Below are 20,036 nucleotides of genomic sequence, written 5' to 3' on the forward strand. Positions count from 1 at the left end.
CTCTGCTCTCCAACCAACAGACAGACGGGGTTCGAATTTCACAGTAATATTGATGTTTCTGAAAATCTTTAGTTGGCAGAAAGTAGTCGTTGCCCAGTGCGAGCAGCTGCTTCTGTTTATTAGAGGCCTAAAGCTCGAAGCATGTCATGATTGGGTTTTACAATAAGACTCTCGAATTATCTGACCAAACCCACCCATTGTAGAATTCATAGTTTTTTATCCAACTTTTTTTTTCTTTTTTTGTATAAATTATCTTTCAATTAATTTTCATTTAATTATTACATTGAACTGTCTGCACATATTGCAACTCCATAATCATTATATCATCACTTTTCTTTTCATTAAAAGTTACTTTTGAAAGGCGCATAAGTTTTATTTTGGAAAAGCAAAATATTATTGTAGCACAACAATTAGTGCAGGAATAAATAAAATCAAGCTCAAACGAGGTGGCGCATACCTTTTTGACTGTTATAAATTTCACAACACATTGTGTGAATCTGTTGTGAATGCTAAAAGTGTAAATGAATTTAAGATTCAGTATAATAGATATATTGCAGGCACACAGTAGACCTTCCATGTGGACTCAATACAAGTTTGTTGTAACAGTGCTGTTCTCCCTTGATTAGTCTTTGACTCCAAAAGAATTTCAACAAGAAGAATACTTACTTGTCATACTGTCTCTGTGCAAGAATTCCGGCCTCACGCAAAAAGTATAACACATATACCATATCAAAATTTCTGGCTAAAGATACTGGTTTTCCTTGATCCCTTGATTCCAATTCAGCGAATTCATCCATACGACTCTCAAAGAGGTCACCAAGACGGGTAAGAATCGCTGCACGCTCTACGAGTGGTTTCACAGACCATCTAAGAAAGAAAAGGAAATATATTTCAGTTCATCTATACAGTAAACCCTCGATTTAACGGACTAATGGGGGCTAAGGGATGTCCGTTAAATCGCGAATTTTTTAAAATAAAAATATCTGTAACATTATACTGCAATTTTATCAATAGCACTGTAATAACAAAAAAATTGTTTTACACACAATTCTTAACACAATTTTCACACTTTTAGATAACTAAGTTAATGTGAAGTTAATGTTCGAGTAGCTTGGTTTAGGTAATCCTGCTTCGAAAAAACTATCAAGTTTTTTTTTTGAACTTTTCAATTCTGCTGTTTCTTTTTATAATTAACTCCCCAAAATTACGAAAATGTGTGTAATAAAACTGCCGCAGAAAGTCACTCCACGCGACAAAAGAACCAATTACAGTGCAATTGGTGTGATCACGTCCTAATCATTCGCCGAATATGTTTTATGAGCGGTGACTCATTTATGTCGGCTAAATTACTACAGTGTTTTTCCAACATATGATGGCCTATTCGCCAGAATTTGTTAAAAATAATAGGAAATTAATAACAAAAATAACTTGTTAATTTAATTATAAGCAAGTCTTGGTTAAAAGCATTTTAAAATTAACAGGGTGTTAATTTTCACATGTGACATACGAACCGGAAATTTTGTCCGTTAAATCCGAAGTCTGTTAAATCGAGGGTGTACTGTATCTCAAATCAAGGTAGGGGATTGGAGCTTATCGATGAAAATGGAACATTCGATGCATAAATTAAACAGCTTTAATATATAAGGTGGTGGCGGCGATAGGTGGCGGCGTGTTAGTTAATGTCGGATAATTTTCAGTTCTCGTGTTTACATTATTAGTTTGTGCAGAAGTTCAATTATATTGATATTATATGTGTAATCACACATCCTAGTGTCATTTTTCACTGATTGGAGTTTCGTGTACGCGTCGAGTTAGGCCTAATTTACATGTGTATGAACCATTGTATTGCTGGTAAAGATATAACAATTTATGTGCTAGTTTCATTTTTACAACTTGTTATTGGTTATCTTAAAAAAAAAAAATTGTTACTAGATTATGAAGATGGAGGCTCAGCAGATCTGTTTAAGAAGGAATAATCACCATGTCAATGTACTAACTACTTTTAATGAGTTACTGTTTACTGAAACGTTTGTCGATGTGACTTTAGTATGTGAAGGTAAGAGACTTAAAGCACACAAAATAGTGTTGTCTGCCTGCAGTTCTTTCTTTCATGACATATTTCTTGAAAACTCTTGTAAACATCCAGTTGTTATTCTCAAAGATATAAAATACACGGATTTAAAAATGATAATAGATTTTATGTACAAGGGTGAAGTGATCATTTCGCAGGACCAACTTGCCACGCTGCTTAGTGCTGCTAAAAGTTTGAATGTTGAGATCTGTACAGAAGTTGCACAGAGGGATACTTCCAGTATTGATATTCAGGAGAAGAGTGAACATGGCTCAAGTAACCAGGCCTTGTTACTTGCTGAGGTGCAACAGAAAAAACGCAGCACAGAATTGCCACCAGTAATTAAGAAGAAAAGAGGAAGACCTCGAAGTAGATATCTTCGTGGTTCTAACAGTAATGGCATGAAGGCCAATGTGTCATCAAAAGTAAATGAATTAGACACACCAGAAGATACCAACAGGTCAATTAAGTCGTTCACAAGTGAAGGAAGGTTAGAACTGTCAGGAACTGATTATCCATTAAATGAGATTTCTGTTTCTAATTCAAATATATATCCTAGTCCAACTCAGAACTCATTTCCATCTATCCAGAGTTCAGTGTTGGTAAAAGGATCACAATAAAGTGAAGATACAATAATAGAAATTGAGGAATCACAGGCGTTGGCATCTTTTGACAGTTTGCTCCAAGATTCATTGTCAATCCCAGTAATGAATACGATGCCTATTCTTAATACTGTTGAGTTAATTGAAACTCGCTCAAATAACATAGAATCAGGGCTAAGTACAGATAATCAAATATTAGTTCCTTGTTCTGTATCACCTCAATTATCTACTTCTCTTCAAGTTGCACAAAGTATGATAAAAGATATCGAACCTGGTGTCTCGCTCTTATTACCTGCAGCTGCAATTTCACCTTGTGCCAGTTCTTCACATGAAGACAGTAGATCCATGATGATGATGATGTCTTGGGATACATCCAGGCCTACTGCTGTTATGCCAAACATTCCTAAAATACATGATCAGCAGCTTCCATTACAGGATCAGAATGTTGCTCAAGAGAAGGAAAATGGGTCAGTTAATTATCGTTGGATATCCTCGCCAGAACATCATTGTGAGGATTGTTGTAGATGCTGCGCGACCAAAAATATCCAAAGACATAATATGAAACTACATGAAAATGATAGACAGGAATATATATTGGATGTGGACATGAAAACAGAGTTGATGATGATGAAGCAAGATATGAACTGCATGAGAAATGAGATGAAAAGAATTAGAGACATACATGGAAGAACGAATAAGAACAGAAGGAAAGATGGGTATGCGAAAGATATATCCAATGATTCAAGAGTGGTTCTCTATGGAGATTCCATTATTAGAGGTGTGGTGAATGAGAAGATGCACAAGGTTTGTTTTCCTGGTGGTAGAATGGAGAGAGTGATTGAAGCGTTGGACATGAGGAGTAAGAGAGCACAAGAGTTGGTGGTTGTAGTAGGAACAAATGATTTGGATGGGAACAAGGAAAATGCCAGATTGGATATAAGGAGATTATTAAGGAGAGTAAAAGATAACAGTGTGGTAGGAAAGGTAGTCAGTGTGTTGCCAAGGTATGATAGTGATGAATTGAGGAGGCGGGCAAAGATTATGAATGATATGTTAGCGCAGTTATGTGAGGAGAATGGAGTGCATTTTGTGAATGTGTGGGAGGAATTTGAGGGACGGATGGAATTGTATAAAGAAGATGGGCTGCATTTAAATGGTTTTGGTGTGAGTCTGCTGGAGAGATTGTTACTGGCAGGAGAAGTAATGACTGTAATGAATATATCTGAGGTGGTGGGAAGTGATATGAAAGAGCAAAAAAGTAAGGTAGGGAGAGGTATCTGTTCAGTTGCAAATGGGGAAGTGAGTATTATGAATGAAGTAAATGAGAGAGTGGAAGTACAATACGAACAGGGAAACGGGGGGATTCAGGGTGGAAGGGGAGAAACTTTATGAAACATGCGGGTGTTGAATTTAGAAGTGAATGTATAAGCGGACAAACACAAATTGAGATGGCCTGGGATGGGTGGAAAGAGTTTAGGTGTGAAGAAAGTTGTAGAATTGGTGGTAATATAGAGGAAGTGACAGGAGAAGGTATTGAAGAGTTACATCGCAGGAGTGATGTTCTTAGGACTTGTAGAAGCAGTAATGATTTATTATGTTTATTCACTAATGCTAGAAGTATTCGAAATAAGGGGAACGAAATTGTTGCTTTGCTCGAGTCTGTTCGCCCCAAAATTGTTGGTATAAGTGAGACATGGTTACATGACGATGACATCCTGACAGGAATAGAGATGAACGGATATGATATTTTTCGTGAAGATAGACAGGGAAGAAAGGGAGGAGGAGTACTGTTAATGGTAGCAGATGAGTTGTGCCCATCTAAGGTGGAATTGCAAGGTGCAAATTGTGGTCACGGTTTTGAGGCCGTATGGTGTGAGGTAGAAGTTAACAGGAGGAAATATTTAGTTGGGTGTTGCTATAGACCTGGTAATATGGAAGGTAATGAGAAGGAAATGTATAGGCAAATTGGCCTAGCTAGCAAGAAACGAGTTATCATTATGGGCGACTTTAATTATGGTGATATAGATTGGAAGCAAGAGACTGCATCTGGGGGTAAAGAAAATGAATTTTTGGAGTTTTTGAAAGATAATTACCTTAGGCAGTACGTAACGGAGGGTACACGAGGATCGAGAGTATTGGATTTGATCATCTCATCAGATGATGTTATTATAAATGAGGTGTCAAATCTTCCACCAGTTGGTGAGAGTGATTACGTGCAGGGTGACCAGTCATTCGAGGACGTCTGTTAGAAAGGGATATATATGGAATTATAAGACTGGTAATTACGAAAAGCTCAGGAGACAGCTTGCGATAATAAATTGGAAAGAAGAACTGGATGGAAAGGATATCAATGCTGCTTGGGCCATACTCAAGAACTATTTGGTTGAGGCAATATCAGAGTGTATTCCGAGGGTCAAGAGGGTAAACAGATTGGGTGTAAAATGGATGAATCAAGAAATAAGGTATGCAATATGGAAGAAGAAGGTATTATGGAAGAAACACAAAATGAGTATATATAACAACCAGTTGCATGAGAAGTACAAAGAGCAGGCGAGGAAGGTGACTAGCTTGATAAGGGTAGCAAAAATGCAGTATGAGCAGCAGTTAGCTAAAGCGGCCAAAAAAAAATCCTAAGGAGTTTTTTCGATATGTCGCCAGTAGAAGAAAGAATGATTATGGTAGAATGGGATTGATTGGTGAAAACGGAGGAATGATAACCGCTGCGGAGGATATAGTTGAGATATTTAATGAGCAATTTCTAACGGTATTTCACTCTTGCGAATGTGATATCATGCAGAACTTGAAAGTTGTGGGAGAAGAGGAGGAGGAGGAGGAACTGTTAGTAAGTGAACAGGAGGTATATGAGGAATTGAATAGACTTGATGTAAATAAGGCTGTGGGACTTGATGCTATTTCACCACGTGTCTTGAGGGAATGTGCCAGAGAGTTAACAACAGCTTTTGTATATCTTTTCAACATGAGTCTCTCACTGGGTCAAGTTCCAAAAGAGTGGAAAGAAGGTAAAATTGTTCCAATTCATAAGGGAGGTGATAAGAGTAAGGCCTTGAATTATAGACCAGTCTGTGTGTCTGGAGTTGTGGTCAAGGTATTAGAGAAGTTAGTTAGGAATAAAGTTCAGAATTGGGTTGACAACAGAAAAATACTCTTTGGTGGCCAGCATGGATTTACTAAAGGAAAATCATGCAATCTGCTTACTTTTTATAATAAAATGACAAATGCGTTGGATAAGGGTATTGCATATACAGTGGTATATTTAGATTTTGCAAAGGCGTTTGATAAATTGCCACATGACAAGCTGGTAATTAAATTGGAACGGATGGGGCTGAACAGTAGATTGGTTCACTGGATTGGAGATTGGTTGTCTGATAGGTATCAGCGAGTTGTCTATGGAGGAGCGATATCGCAGAAGAGGAAAGTTACTAGTGGTGTACCTCAAGGGTCTGTTTTGGGTCCATTGCTGTTTAATTTGTATGTAAATGATATCTGGAGAGGTCTGAATGGTGATGTGCAGTTGTTTGCAGATGATGCAAAGTTGGGCAGAGCTATCAGGAGTAGTGTGGATGCTGTAGCTTTGCAAGAGGACTTGAATACACTGTCTGAATGGGTAAATAAGTGGGGATGTCAATTCAATGTGTCAAAATGTAAGGTTTTGAAATTTGGGAAGCAGAGATGGGATGTAAAGTACACAATCGGTGCGAATATCTTGGAAGAGGTAGAGGAAATGAGAGATCTGGGAGTGATTGTAGACAAGGACCTAAAATTTCGGGGACATGTTGCTAAAATAGTGAAGACAATACAGCGGATAATGGGAATGATGCGGAGGACATTGACTTGTAGAAGTAAGGATGTTATGGTTCCTTTGTATAAGGCTTTGATCAGGCCACATATGGATTACTGTGCACAGATCTGGTCACCTGGTTTTCAAAAAGATAAAATTGCGTTGGAAAAAGTTCAGAGGCGATTGACTAAGGTGGTTTCTGGTCTCTGGAATGTAGATTATGAAGACAGATTGACAAAATGCAATTTGCAGAAATTGGTGGATAGAAGGAGGAGGGGGGATATGATTGAGACATATAAGCTGTTGAGTGGTTATTACCAGATTAACGTCGGGGAGGTTTTGCACAGAATGGGTGAGGATAGCAGGAGAACAAGAGGTCATTCCTGGAAGCTGTATAAGGAGGGTGTGAGCAAGGGAATGAGGAGCAGGTTTTTTGCATGGAGAGTGGTGAGTGATTGGAATGCTTTGCCCGAGAGTGTGGTGTGTGCAGAGACAGTGAATATATTTAAGGCACAGTATGATAAACTGTGTGTATAACAGTGGACCTCCCACGATGAGTCTTTGACTCCATGGAGGTTTTTGTAATAATAATAATAATAATAATATAATATTAAAATATAAATTTTTAGTTACACAACTTTTCAAGTGAAGGAATCAGTTTATAGATATTACAATCAAGGCTGAGTCAACCACTCTTAGCCCTCATTGAAAGAAAAGTGACCAAATGATATTTTCTTCTCGTAACACAGTTTTATCATGTGATTCTTGAATTTTCTACTTACGATTCAGTTTATTTCTGAGGTAAATTTCAAGTTTCCTAGAAAATATGTTACTTTTTTATTATAAAATGTGGCCGTAATGATATACAGGTGAGTTCTAAAATGTGATAAAGAATATTCAGAATTTAGAAATTCTAACAACTTCCATAGTAGTTGTATATAGCATAACACTTATACAGTTATATACTTATACACATTTATATGAAACTTATACCGTTTCATAAAAATCATTTTGTGTATTCAAAAGATATTTTGAGAGAGACAGAGTAACTCAGTGAATATATTTATCGTAGAGAATAAGAAAAGTACGGTTTCCTGGATGCCTATTAACAATCGGTGATAGCCTTAGGCTATCTGTGATGGCTAAGGACAGAGAATGGCTATCCATCAATCTTCAAATAGTTAATTATGGCTAAATGGACTCGTATACTCCCTTTGGGGAATAAAAGGCATTATTTGATTGATTGATTTATAATATGGAAATGCCAAAACATACAATAACAGGGATTTTTTTCCCAACAAACCAAAAACATTTTGATTTCGAAACAATGAATGGGCGAATTGGGGAATTCTCCGAACTGTATGAATTAAAAAATTATCTCAAACTTATAGACGTAATGATATGACTTCCTCGTTTATATAATATACCGACCTATCAATATCTCTGGTGTGTGGAGTGAAGATTTTAGAGAAGTTGGTAAGAACTCGCATGCAGAAATGGGTAGATAAACATGCTATACTCTGCAAGGAACGGCATGGGTTACTAAAGGAAGGTCATATTTTAGCAATTTGCTCATATTTTATAACAATGTTACGGCCGAGTTGGATAAAGGGAATGTATGTATTATGATAATGTTGGATTTTTCTAAGGCATTTGATAGGATACCACACGAAAGGCTGTTGCATAAACTGGAGAATATGGGATTGGAATATAAACTCTTTATATTCCAATATTTTCCAAATATTGGAATATAAAGGAATATTCCAATATTCCTTTATTGGAATATTCCAAAATAATTTTGGAATATTCCAATATATTCCAAAATTCTTTATATTTATGCCAGGAAGAGGGACAACAGATGCAATATTTGTGCTAAGGCGATTGATGGAGAAATATAGGGAGATGCAGGCGGAGCAACATATGGTGTTTATAGACCTGGAAAAGGCATACGACAGAGTGGCCAGATAGGAGATATGAAGGTGTATGAGGAAGAAGGCGGTGACGGAAAAGTACGTGAGGTTGGTGAAGGAGATGTATGAGGGAGCGAAAACTCAGGTCAGGTCTAGTATCGGCATGACAGAGGGGTTCCCCATTGTCGTAGAGCTCCATCAGGGATCAGCTCTGAGTTCCTACCTCTTTGATCTGGTCATGGATGTACTAGTGGAGGACGTCAAGAAGGAGGCACCATGGAGCATGATGTTTGCCGATGATATTGTTCTCTGCGAATCATCCCGAGAGAATCTCGAAAAGACCCTGGAAGAGTGGAGAAAGGTATTGGAGGAGAGAGGCATGAAAATTAACCGGGTAAAGACCGAATATATATCAACGGGGAGTGACGAGGATATGATCATATGACTCCAGGGTGAAAGGTTAACTTCAGGGAAGAAATTCAAGTACCTCGGGTCGGTCGACGAGAGGAATGGTGACCTGGATGAGGAAATACAGCACCGAATAACATGCGGCTGGATGAACTGGAGGAAGATGAGTGGGGTCCTATGCGACAAGAGAGTGAGTTGTAAGATGAAAGGAAAGCTGTATAAGAAGGTTGTGAGGCCCGCGATGCTCCATGGCGCGGAGACGTGGCCTATAACAAAGCACAGGAGAGGAAGATGGAGATGCGGATGTTGAGATGGATGAGTGTTGTGACAAAGGACAGGATAAGGAATGACTACATCAGAGGGACGATCAAGGTGGGACCGATCGTTAAGAAGGTACAAGAAAGCAGGCTGAGGTGGTTCGGTCATGTAGAGAGGAGTGAGGAGCATGTTGGTAAACGAGTGGAGCGTATGGAGGTGGAGGGAAGGAGGAAAAGAGGCAGGCCCAAACTGAGATGGAGGGATAAGGTGGCAGAGGATCTTAGGGAGAAAGGATGGAGTCGGGAAGATGCTCTGGACCGGAGAATATGGAAGAAGAAGATTAAAGATGGGAACGCCGACCCCGTTTAACACGGGATAAGGCATAGCGAAAGAAGAAGAAGAATATAAACTCCTGACTTGGATCAGGGTTGACAGACAGATATCAAAAAGTGGTATACAGTGGGTGTGAATCTGCCAGATTTAAGGTTACGAGTGGTGTATCTCAGGGTTCACTCCTTATGCCATTATTGTTCAATCTATACATTAATGACATCAATAGGGTCTATCATCAAGATTTGCAATCGTTTGCTGATGATGCGAAGATAGGCAGGGCAATCAGGGATGCTACTGATATTCAGCAATTACAAAATGATTTGAATAGACTGGAAATCTGGGCAAACGAAAATGGCTGTCAGTTTAATGTTAGTAAGTGTAAAGTTATGCACTTTGGCGTGATTAGAGTTCCAGGCATATTATATTATATTAGCGAGGTTATGCTATAAGAAACTGAAGAGGCAAGGGATTTTGTGTATTGGTGGATAAGAATTTAAAGTTCAAAGGTCACATAGCAAAAGTTGCAAATACAACTCAGAGGATAATTGCGATGTTGAAGCGAACCTTGACATGTAAGGATAAGGAAGTCATTTTTCCTCTTTGTAAGAGAAAAAAATGACTTCCTCTTCCGCTTTGATAAGACCATACCTAGATTACTGTGTGCAGATTTGGTCTCCCGGGTTTCAAGGGGGATAAAGAAGCTGTGGAAAGGGTGCAAAGAAGAGATACAAAGATTATATCCGGATTATGGAATTTAAATTATGAGGACATTGCGAGTATGTGGAGTGCTGACTCTGGTTACCAGGAGAAAGAGGGGTGATATGATAGTCTATAAACTTTTGAATGGGTGTTATAGGATATCAGCCGATAAAATTTTCGTTAGATGGAAGGTGGAGAGAGAACACGGGGGTATCCATGGAAGTTAAATTTATTTGCAGTCAAGAAGGAAAGAGCTTTTTTTTTTTTTTTTTTTTTTTTCCAGAGAGCAGTGAGTGAGTGGAATAATTTTCCCTTAGGGGGTAGTGAGCGCATCTAGTGGGAATGAATTTAAGGGACGGTATGATAGCTGGTAAGGGTGATTTATAGCCTCCCTCGATGAATCCTTGACTCCTTGGAAATATCAGATGATAATAATAATAATAACAATAATAATACAGTTCCTTCGTCTGTACTAGACTTCCTAATGACCTTGTTCATCCTCTTTAGTACCAGTCATTAGCTTTTCATAATTCAATACTTTTAACATGATTCCATTGCCCTAATCATTCATTTGTTCTTTGTCCATAAATAGGGGAAAACACGTTTGATAGTCATGTATTGAATAGTGTTAAGGATCTTAACAAGCACCTGAGCCTTTCCAGTATCTTACAATAAAGAAATTCCCAATGCTGTATGTTTTTTGTTTAGCGAAGAGAGAGAGAAAGAACAAAAAGCGAAGAACGAGGCTCACAACCGAAAGAAGAAAGAGCACTATGCAAGCACGCAAAATAATGATTTTTTTTAAATTATATTTTAAAAAAAAAATTAAGTTTACTTATTAGTGTAATTATAATTAATTATAGTTATTACATTTAATTAGGAATACTGCCTTTGGTCTGGCACACCATAGAAATACACTTCACTGTGGTGAGGAAGAAAGGTGGAGTCTGTCTACCTACCTATTTCCATTAACGCTAAAACTGGTACTAATGGGAGTGAAAAACCACCGTCATCTGTATTTTAGAAAAATATAAATGGCGACGATGGTTACTCTGTATAATACAAATTATTTATGGCCTTGACTTTATCTTTTTATTCTATTTATTTTTTATTATCTAAAGCCTGTATAACTTCGTGGTAACGTCTAAATCGGCATAAGAAAGATCTTAATAGGTTAAATTTGGTCATGGACGAGAGAATTTCCCTAGGCCTTCTTTTTTAAGTCAATCTTTGGCTCATCTTTTTTTTTTTTTAAGAAATTTTGAATTTAATCCCGTAACTCAGAGAAATTGATTGTATAATTCATCCGATTTCACACAGTACTACTTGTTAGGATTAGGAAAGAAGATATGACGACAGTAACGTAGCAGAGCCTTACAATTATCGCGACTAAGATGAAGGTCGACTACCAACTGATTTCAAGAAAGTCAGACTATGGAGTTCGCTGTAGGAATTTTAAAATTATTAACTATTCTTTATTTTTAATTTATTTATTAAATTAACGACAAAAGAGCCTCCGTAGCTCGGTCGGTATAGACGAAGCCCTTTGGTCGGAAAGGTCTGGTTTCGATTCCCGTCCATGACGTGAGGAACCTTTATATGGTCTCTTTCGACGAAAGGTTTTTCGTCCCCCCAGAACAGGCAAACCGGCCCCGTGAACACACGCATCTACAGACATAGGACACTCCGGGAATAAGGATTAACCGACCTATTCCGTGGGATTGCCGATTTCGAATCGTAACAGGCTACTAGGCCTAATACGTAAAGGAAGAAGAAGATTAACGACAAAAATAGTCCTCTTCTACAGAAAAATTTCGATACATTTTTTCAAACAGATCTCGAAATAATCATGATGGCTAGTTTTTGAGATCCCTTAATTCTTTGAGATGAGACTTCATTTCGAAGTAAAAGAAGAAATTGCGGGCATCATTAGTCAATTACATTAACACGCCTACCTGCTAGCGTATAATCAATGGTGAGCTATGGAAATTTTAACAAAGGGCTCGATCGTAGAGCAAAAAAAAAAAAAAAGCCTAACTTAGCCCTTATAATACTTATATTGCGACTTTATAGAACTTCTGACAGATTTGATTTTTCCTGTAGGATATCAATCATTAATGCTAGATCTTTTAAAAATTCCAAATTGAGAAGTCGGTTTAAAAAATCCTTATATTTATCATTCGATGCAAAATGCTTGCATAAAGCTGGGTAATTTCTCCACACAGCAAGAGCCGTTCATAAACTGCAACAGTGGCGCACTCAGGATTTAATCTTGGAGGGGGCCGAGTACTCATAAATTAATCTTGGAGAAGGGGTGGCGAGATGAGTAGCCGATTTGAGAATACACACTACGCATTGCATACGACCTATGACTAAGCATCTGCAGTGATCGTCAATACATGATACTCGTGATCTCTGGTTCTGCTCGGGCAAACAAAGTATCGCCCGAGCACTATTTCATTTGCTTTGCGTTCACAACGGCCGTGATTCCCGAGAGCCAGAGGGTATTCCCACCTTATGCAACCGCTAATTCATAAGTACAGTAGTGTAGAAATAGAAGACACGACACAACAGAAATAATAAAAAAATAATAATAATAATAAATTTCATTAGGAAAAGATTTTTGGAAAATTTTCTAGTCCTTTTTTTCCCTTTTTCTTTTGGGGAGAGCCAGGGCCCCTTGTCCCCCTCCCTGGGTGCGCCAATGAACTGCAAGCTGCCCATCATGCTCCAAACACACGGCCGATCTTTAAAATTTCGATACCAAGGTCTTTTGCAATCGTATTTAATTTTCGTTGATTTTTTGGTGATTGATGATAAAAAGCATATAATTTATCCATAAATATTTCAAAATGATTTATTTCTTTAATGTTTTTTATCGAATTGTCTAATACTAAGTGTAAACGATGAGCACAATGCCAAATCACAACGTTGGGAAATTTTTGTAGAAGTTTGATTGCAACACCTGATTTGTTTCCTAACATTACACTAGCTCCATCAGAACAAAATGCAATGAAATGATTTTTTATATAGTTATCAGAAAATCCATACGAATTTAAAGTAGCAATTATAGTAGCATGTATACATTCCAATGTGGTATTTTCTAGTTCTACAAGATTATTAAACATGAAGAACAAGGGGCTCACAAATTTGAGAAAAATTTCACAAAGGGCTCGCGCGAGCCCCTTATAAACCTTATGCCTTATAGCTCACCACTGCGTATAATCATGCTACCACAACCAGCCACCTGCCCATAGCCATGTCCACGGCTAGCCTTAAACGTCTGAAAAAAAAAAAAAAAAAAAAAAAAAAAACCGTCAAATTTTCCTTAGTATTCTTCATATGCATATTTCGTCGTTCGTGATATTTCTGTTGGCGAAAAGTCCATATGCATTATTGTGGTTTCAATCTGATTATTTTAATGGCAAATGCCCACGATCATTGCTTTGATTATTTCTGTTTGCTTGCTATTAGAATTTCATGAATTTGAGTTTACATTTAAAAACAAATTTAATTGTAATAAGTATGGAAATGATCTGAGAGAGAGTCATAAATATGTTTCGCAGTAATAATGTCATTCATAATCACAGCAATTGAACCTAGAGGGATTCTTGACATTTATTGGCTCGTTTTTTAGCATCCATATTAAAAAGAATTTTGTTGTTGCTATTCGTACACAACATATTTATAGTTTTCGAAGCACCAAAGCCTCTTTATTTTTCATAGAAAATCTTCGTGATTTAAACCAAAATTGTTCACCTGAGAAATCTTGGCGGAGATCTCGAAGTACCAAAATGTCAAGAAATACAGTTCGTCTACAATTGATAATAACATTATGTTATTTGGAAAGGTTTTTATCTAATTTTACCACTGTTAATGTTCCGATTTAAATGGCAAGTTGAAATCTAGCAAGCAACACTTTTTAGTAAAACTGTGTCAGGATGTTAGAAATTTTATCTATTTTTGTGGAATATTATTTATAATTATTTTTTTTTCGTTCTTAAATAGTTCGGAGGAGATCCGAGTAGTTATATGGCTAGCAAGCCACGTGTTGCTCATCACTGGTCTAAACAATTACTGTACTTACTGTCTACCTACTCACTGATGAGACCTCAATAAAGGTCGAAATCGGTCTGGGTAGTGACCTTCCACCATAATGTATAACATCATACATCTCCTAGGAGATGTGTTTTACATTATGGAAAATACTAAGAATAGTGGTCAGATCTTTACCCACCTTTGCTACGAGTTGCCCTAGTGTTGAACTATGTGCTTTAGCTTATGCTACAATCCGCCGAAACTTTTATAATTTGCTATATTCGGCTTGAAACTCTTTGATTCCTATCTTTGAGTTTCTTATTCGGCTTTGAAATAATGTGGGATTTAATATCCCCTTAAATTAAATAAAATTACTGTAGTGATCTTTGCGTCTCCTGCTTGACATTATCTATCGCTTGTCATTCAAATAGTAAGAACATAAAAGATGATACTATCGCTTGTCATTCAGTTGATGAGGAACCACAAATATTTGTGCTTACTTGCCAGTTGAATGACAAGCTACAGATATTGTCAAGCAGAAGAGATCACTAAGGAACAGCGATTCCAAACTTTTTCACTCCGTCGAATCCCTTTACGAATACACTAACCTAGTGACTCGCACGATCCATATTTTATTTGTATTGAAAGGGTTTATATGCAAGTAATATATATATATATATATTTTTTTTTTTTTTTTTCAACAGTTCTCTTAAAATCTCTGATATCACTTGATGGTTGTTAAAACACCGTATATGAATACAAAATCGACATTTGTGTGTTCAATAAATCGACGAATGCGATTTTTTTTTTTTTTAATTTCAAAGTGGACGTGCAAAAGTAAAATAATTACAAATAATTACTTTATGTTTGCCGGCGTGGTTGACCGAGTGGATAGCGTATCAACACAGCAGGCTGCGGGTTGAAATCCCGCCGTATTTGTGAGTGTCAGACAACCGCCCCGCTTATTGGAAGCCTGAAGTTGCTTGGAAAAGTTCCATGTTTAGACTAGAGTAGGGTTTCTGAACTATGTAAAAATAAATACAAAAGTATGTATAAAATTAAAAACAGAAGAAACCCCTCCTCCCCTTTAACCCACCTTTGGTGGGTGCTACATATGCACAAATTATAAATTAGGTGCAAATCACCACAAATAAACCACTGAAGGGTAGGATGCGTACTCCATTTTGCAATCTCTGCCACAACTTGTCACTGAAATTTTACTCATTATGCACATTAAGATTCAACGCGCTGCGGTCTTCGATCCTTTAGCAACCGAAAATACATAAAACCCCAGATCACTAATATTGATGCGAATCAAAATTCCAAATCGTACTCAGATCAGCGAAGTCTTTCGTGAGAGCTAAGAAAAAAAAAATACTAATTACAGTTATACTACAAATCTCTTTGATACTTAACACTGATCAACTCACCCAACAAACTAGTAAGAATAGTCAGCAAGTTATTATTCATTCCGTCAGCTAAATTATTTTATTAAAAATAGTTTTTTTTTTTTCATCTTGAAACAGCGTAGAAAATGAAATCATATTTCATTTTCTACTTTATCTTACAGTCTTTATTATTATTTTATAAGAATTAAAAAATTAAACGAAAAAAAAATTAAAATTTCTTTAATTTCATTTTCCTTTGAAAAGCCTTTGACGAAATTAGTAGACCAAAATTGTTTAAAATATTAACCGATTTAAATATACCAAACCAGCTTTTACATTCCATTCAAGAAATATATACAGGAAATAAAATAGCAGTTAAAATAGAACACATCTCAGAATGCAAAGATATATCAAGAGGAGTACGACAAGGATGTACCCTCTCACCTCTGCTTTTCAATATATTTATATATATAAATAAAATTATAACAATCTGGAAACAGTATAATCCATTTGGTATACAAATAACCCCACAAATGAAGATAGATACACTACTATTAGCTACATCAGAAAATGATTTACAAAGATCATTAAATGATATCTCAACGCAATATAATATGGCAATATCTAATGAAAAAACAAGGCGTTCAAAAGAGAAAACCCAATAAGAAGTAAAATAGTGATAGATAATAAAATATTAGAACAAGTAAACACTTTCAGATACTTGGGATGTGATCTGTCATACGAAGAAGAAAAAGACATAGACACTAAAATATCAAACTTTGTCAAAGTAAATGGTATAATAAATAATATATTTAAGCCATCCCTGGTACAAAAACACACTAGAATCAGACTATATAATGTCTTGTCAAAACCAACTCTAATATACGGAAGCGAAACATGGACCATAAAAAAGGAAAGATGAAAACCGAATTCAAACAGCAGAAATGAAATTTCTCAGAAAAACAGCTGGATATACCAAGTGGGACCATAAAACAAACGAAGAAATTGTATAATCCCTGAATATTAAACCAATTAATTACTACATAAAACAGTACAAACAAAAATGAAGAGAACATTTAAATCGAATGGATAACAGCAGACTACCGAAAATATTATACTGATATAAAATAAGTGGAAAGAAAACCAGGATGTACTCTTAAACTATTCAACGATGACTTTTAAGGCCGGAACAGGTCACGCTAGGCCTAAATCCTTGATATGCATGATGATGATGAAAATAAGTGAGAAAAGAAGAACTGGAAGATCAAGAAAGAAATGGCAGGGGACCGAAACTGGCCACCTGGCCTAAAATCCATGTTAGGAAGAAGAAGTAGAATTTCCTTTACTTTCTTTAATTTTAAAATTCTTTGACTCTTAGTAACAAATATCTAAATGCGAGTAGAAATCGAATATGGCGCCTTTAATTAATATGACAGAAAAGCACTCTCAAATTTTATATAAATCGTTATTTTGCATTTTATCGTTATTTTTAATAAATAATATAATTAATCTTGCTGTTTCTATTTTGAGACATTGTTATCTCATTTTTTGTGTTTTTGTTTTCTCTGTTATAAATTTCCTCATGCTCTGCAGAAATTTTTTCTTCTCACCTCTGAAAACAATTCATTCGAGTAGTGATGCACCTACTCGATGTGCACTTTTGGACACTTTTTAACCTGTTAATGTAGAAAACATCTACATTAACAGATTAAGCTAGTTCTTGCGACATGTTTTTCGATAGCTGGCAACTCATTGTTGGAACTTAGTCTCATTTTTTTTTTTTTTTTTTTTTTTTCCCACAAATTTCCTCGTACATCTGTATAAGATCTTGACCTCAGGTTAGTATTCAAGAAGTTGAACAGTTCATAAAATGAAATGGAACTTTCTGAAGAAATGTAATGTTTTAAAGACAGTTTTATTTGTCATTTTCAGCTTTTAGAAAATATTTTATTTAATTATTTATTTAAAAAAAATCCTTAGCTCACCGATGGTAGGAAATTATTATAAGTTTAAAAAACCTTTATTGAGGTACAGCCACATAAAAATGTACATATTATTAAATTAGATTATGTACAAATTACGCACACATAAACTACTGAAGAGCATGGATACCTACTTCCACTTGTGGCAACATCTGCCACAGGTTGTCACTTATCTTCCTTATTATAAACATTAAAAATCAACTCGTTGGGATCCTTGAACAACCGAAAAGTAATGAGACATCAGATCAGTATCATATATCAGAATATATTTTCATTTTATTTATTAATTATTACCGAATGAGATAGTTAAATCAAATTGTAAATGTAAACAATAATCATAAATTTTGAATCAGGAATATATTCAATTGAATACGTGATTATAATGTGACAACATGAAGGCAAACTACCTAGGTGGCTTACTTAAATGTGACCAAACATTTTAAATATCATCTGTCAAAATAAAAAGACTTACAGAAGTGTAAAATTAAAATTTCCAGATTATATAATCTGTATAATATACAGATTATTCAGTTAGACTGAAATCAGCGCAGTCTGTGAAAAATAATTGTTTGCTATCCGCCATTTTGAATACTTTTTCTCTGGGTGGTGGCTTTGATTATATCTCAGAGGTCGTTTCATACGGAAGTGGAGGATTTTTTTTTTTTTTTTTCATGATAGTTAATTGGTCTTATACAGAATGTCTTTCTCCAGAAATTCCCAGGTTTCTTCCCTTTTTTCTAAATTATCAGGCAAAATAGACAATCAGCAAACAAATTTGTCATGAAACAATATTTGTTTCATGACCTAGTTGTCCCCCTGGTGTTAACTATTAAAAATGAAAGAAAAATAATTATAAATTGCACTTGATGTGAATCAAAATTCCAAATCGTAGTCAGATCAAAAATATTTTAATACGCTAATATAAAAGCAGAAATACTGTTGAAAATACTAAATTTAAAAAGCCAAAACACTAATTGCAGTTAATTTAAAATCTGATACGTAACTGTGATCAGGGTACCTAACAGTCAAGACCGATAGACTACAGTTCGCTGTCAAATAAATCATTTTATTAATTTTTTTCCCCACCACCAGAAACAATGTAAAAAATGAAATGATATAACAAATAAAAAAAATAAAAATGAGAATCTATAAAAATATAACAGTTATAACACACTTAACGGCAATCTTATTAAAATAAAATTTACTACAAAATTGTATTTTGAAACTTACGTTTTGAAAGCTCTTTTGGCTGCTTTAACTGCTTGTTCAACGTCCTCCTTTTCGCTATCGGGTACTTTTACACAAACTTTGTTTGTGGACGGATTAAAACTATCAATATGTTTCTTAGAAGAAACAAATTTGCCGTCGATGAAATTTTGAATGGTTATAACTTCACTTCCCATGTTTGACTGTTAGCAACAGATATCCAAGTGGCGCGTAGAAACCGAATGTTGCGCCTTTATGTATATGACGGCAAAACAGTCGTCTGCTTGCTGTACGATTTTTGCACATATTGCGCAAGTTTCAGATTTAACCTTGATATTCGCTGAGAACTACACTGACTATTGTACACTTGTATTCAGCCGCAGGAATCCCTTCCGTGCTCGTTTCACCTGTTGAGTGTAGATCGTTAATTGAATGATGCGTTTTATACATTAAAGAAAACTTTCCACCTCTTTTTTGACTTATTTATTGTGTATTAAAGAGAAAACCTGTTGAAAATTGTTGAGTGATTTTAATAAACGCAAAGTTGTTAAAATTGTAGCTAATATTATCGTATATTTCTCTGAACAATCTCAAGCATCTTCAAAAAACTTGCAAGATTTTTTATTGTGTATTCCTATGAAAGATTGTATACTTATCGTACATTAATGACAATTTTAATTTAGATTTATTTTCCGTGTGCGGAAAATTGAAAAGACAATTTTAAACTTAAAGAATCCTAATAGCTTTTTGAGGTACAGAGTACAAGGAAGTTTGTCCACTTCCTGCTATTCCTTTATTTATAAACTGGATTTGTTTTCTTTCGAAATTGGGCTTCCTCGATTAATGATTAATGACGTAGTCATTTGTTCTATTATTTACATGTCATTAGCACTGTTGAACATCACAGCGCGCGCGCATATAGAAAAATTAATGAAAATTGCAAAAATGTAAAAGTAAAATAAATATAAAGGATGGTGGTGGTGGGGGGGGAGTAATTGTTATGAATGTAAATAAATCCATCCATTCGTGCTTTCCTAGGAAGCCGAACTTCGTATTCCTGTCTTGTCATTTGTCATGTTCATCCAGGAGGTTGACTATTATGGATCTCCACTTGAGATCCAAATGTGCAGTAGAAAGTTAAAATGGTCAGACCCTAATCTCTTCCAGTTAATACTCGTATCATATATGTTCACGGGACAAGTGTCTCTGTTTTTGAGGGACGAAAAACCCTAGTTTCTGGGAGGAAAAAAAATTCACCACTACCAGCTAACTCACCTGTGACTGAAAAACCCTGATAAAAGTTCCTCACTTCACCGGATTCGAACCCAGTTCTTTTCAACCG

General features: G+C 35.8%; 1 protein-coding gene across 1 annotated transcript in view; it reads right to left on the bottom strand.

Annotated features, from left to right (window-relative positions):
• The window catches only part of LOC150093826 (2-aminomuconic semialdehyde dehydrogenase-like), a 76,693-nt gene extending 57,722 nt beyond the window's left edge, over window positions 1–18,971 (bottom strand). The window contains exons 1-2 of the mRNA XM_090412982.1: window positions 18,719–18,971; window positions 667–867 (exon numbers count right to left, since the gene is read on the bottom strand). Coding sequence (XP_090269108.1) covers window positions 667–867; window positions 18,719–18,891 — 374 coding nt within the window. The 5' untranslated portion in view covers window positions 18,892–18,971. The remainder of the gene's footprint in view (window positions 1–666; window positions 868–18,718) is intronic.
• Between the last annotated feature and the right edge of the window lie 1,065 nt (window positions 18,972–20,036).

Source organism: Typopeltis vanoorti, chromosome 23, assembly GCF_054136105.1.
Source record: "Typopeltis vanoorti isolate ZY-2024b chromosome 23, IOZ_Tvanoo_1.0, whole genome shotgun sequence".
Taxonomy (NCBI): domain Eukaryota; kingdom Metazoa; phylum Arthropoda; class Arachnida; order Uropygi; family Thelyphonidae; genus Typopeltis; species Typopeltis vanoorti.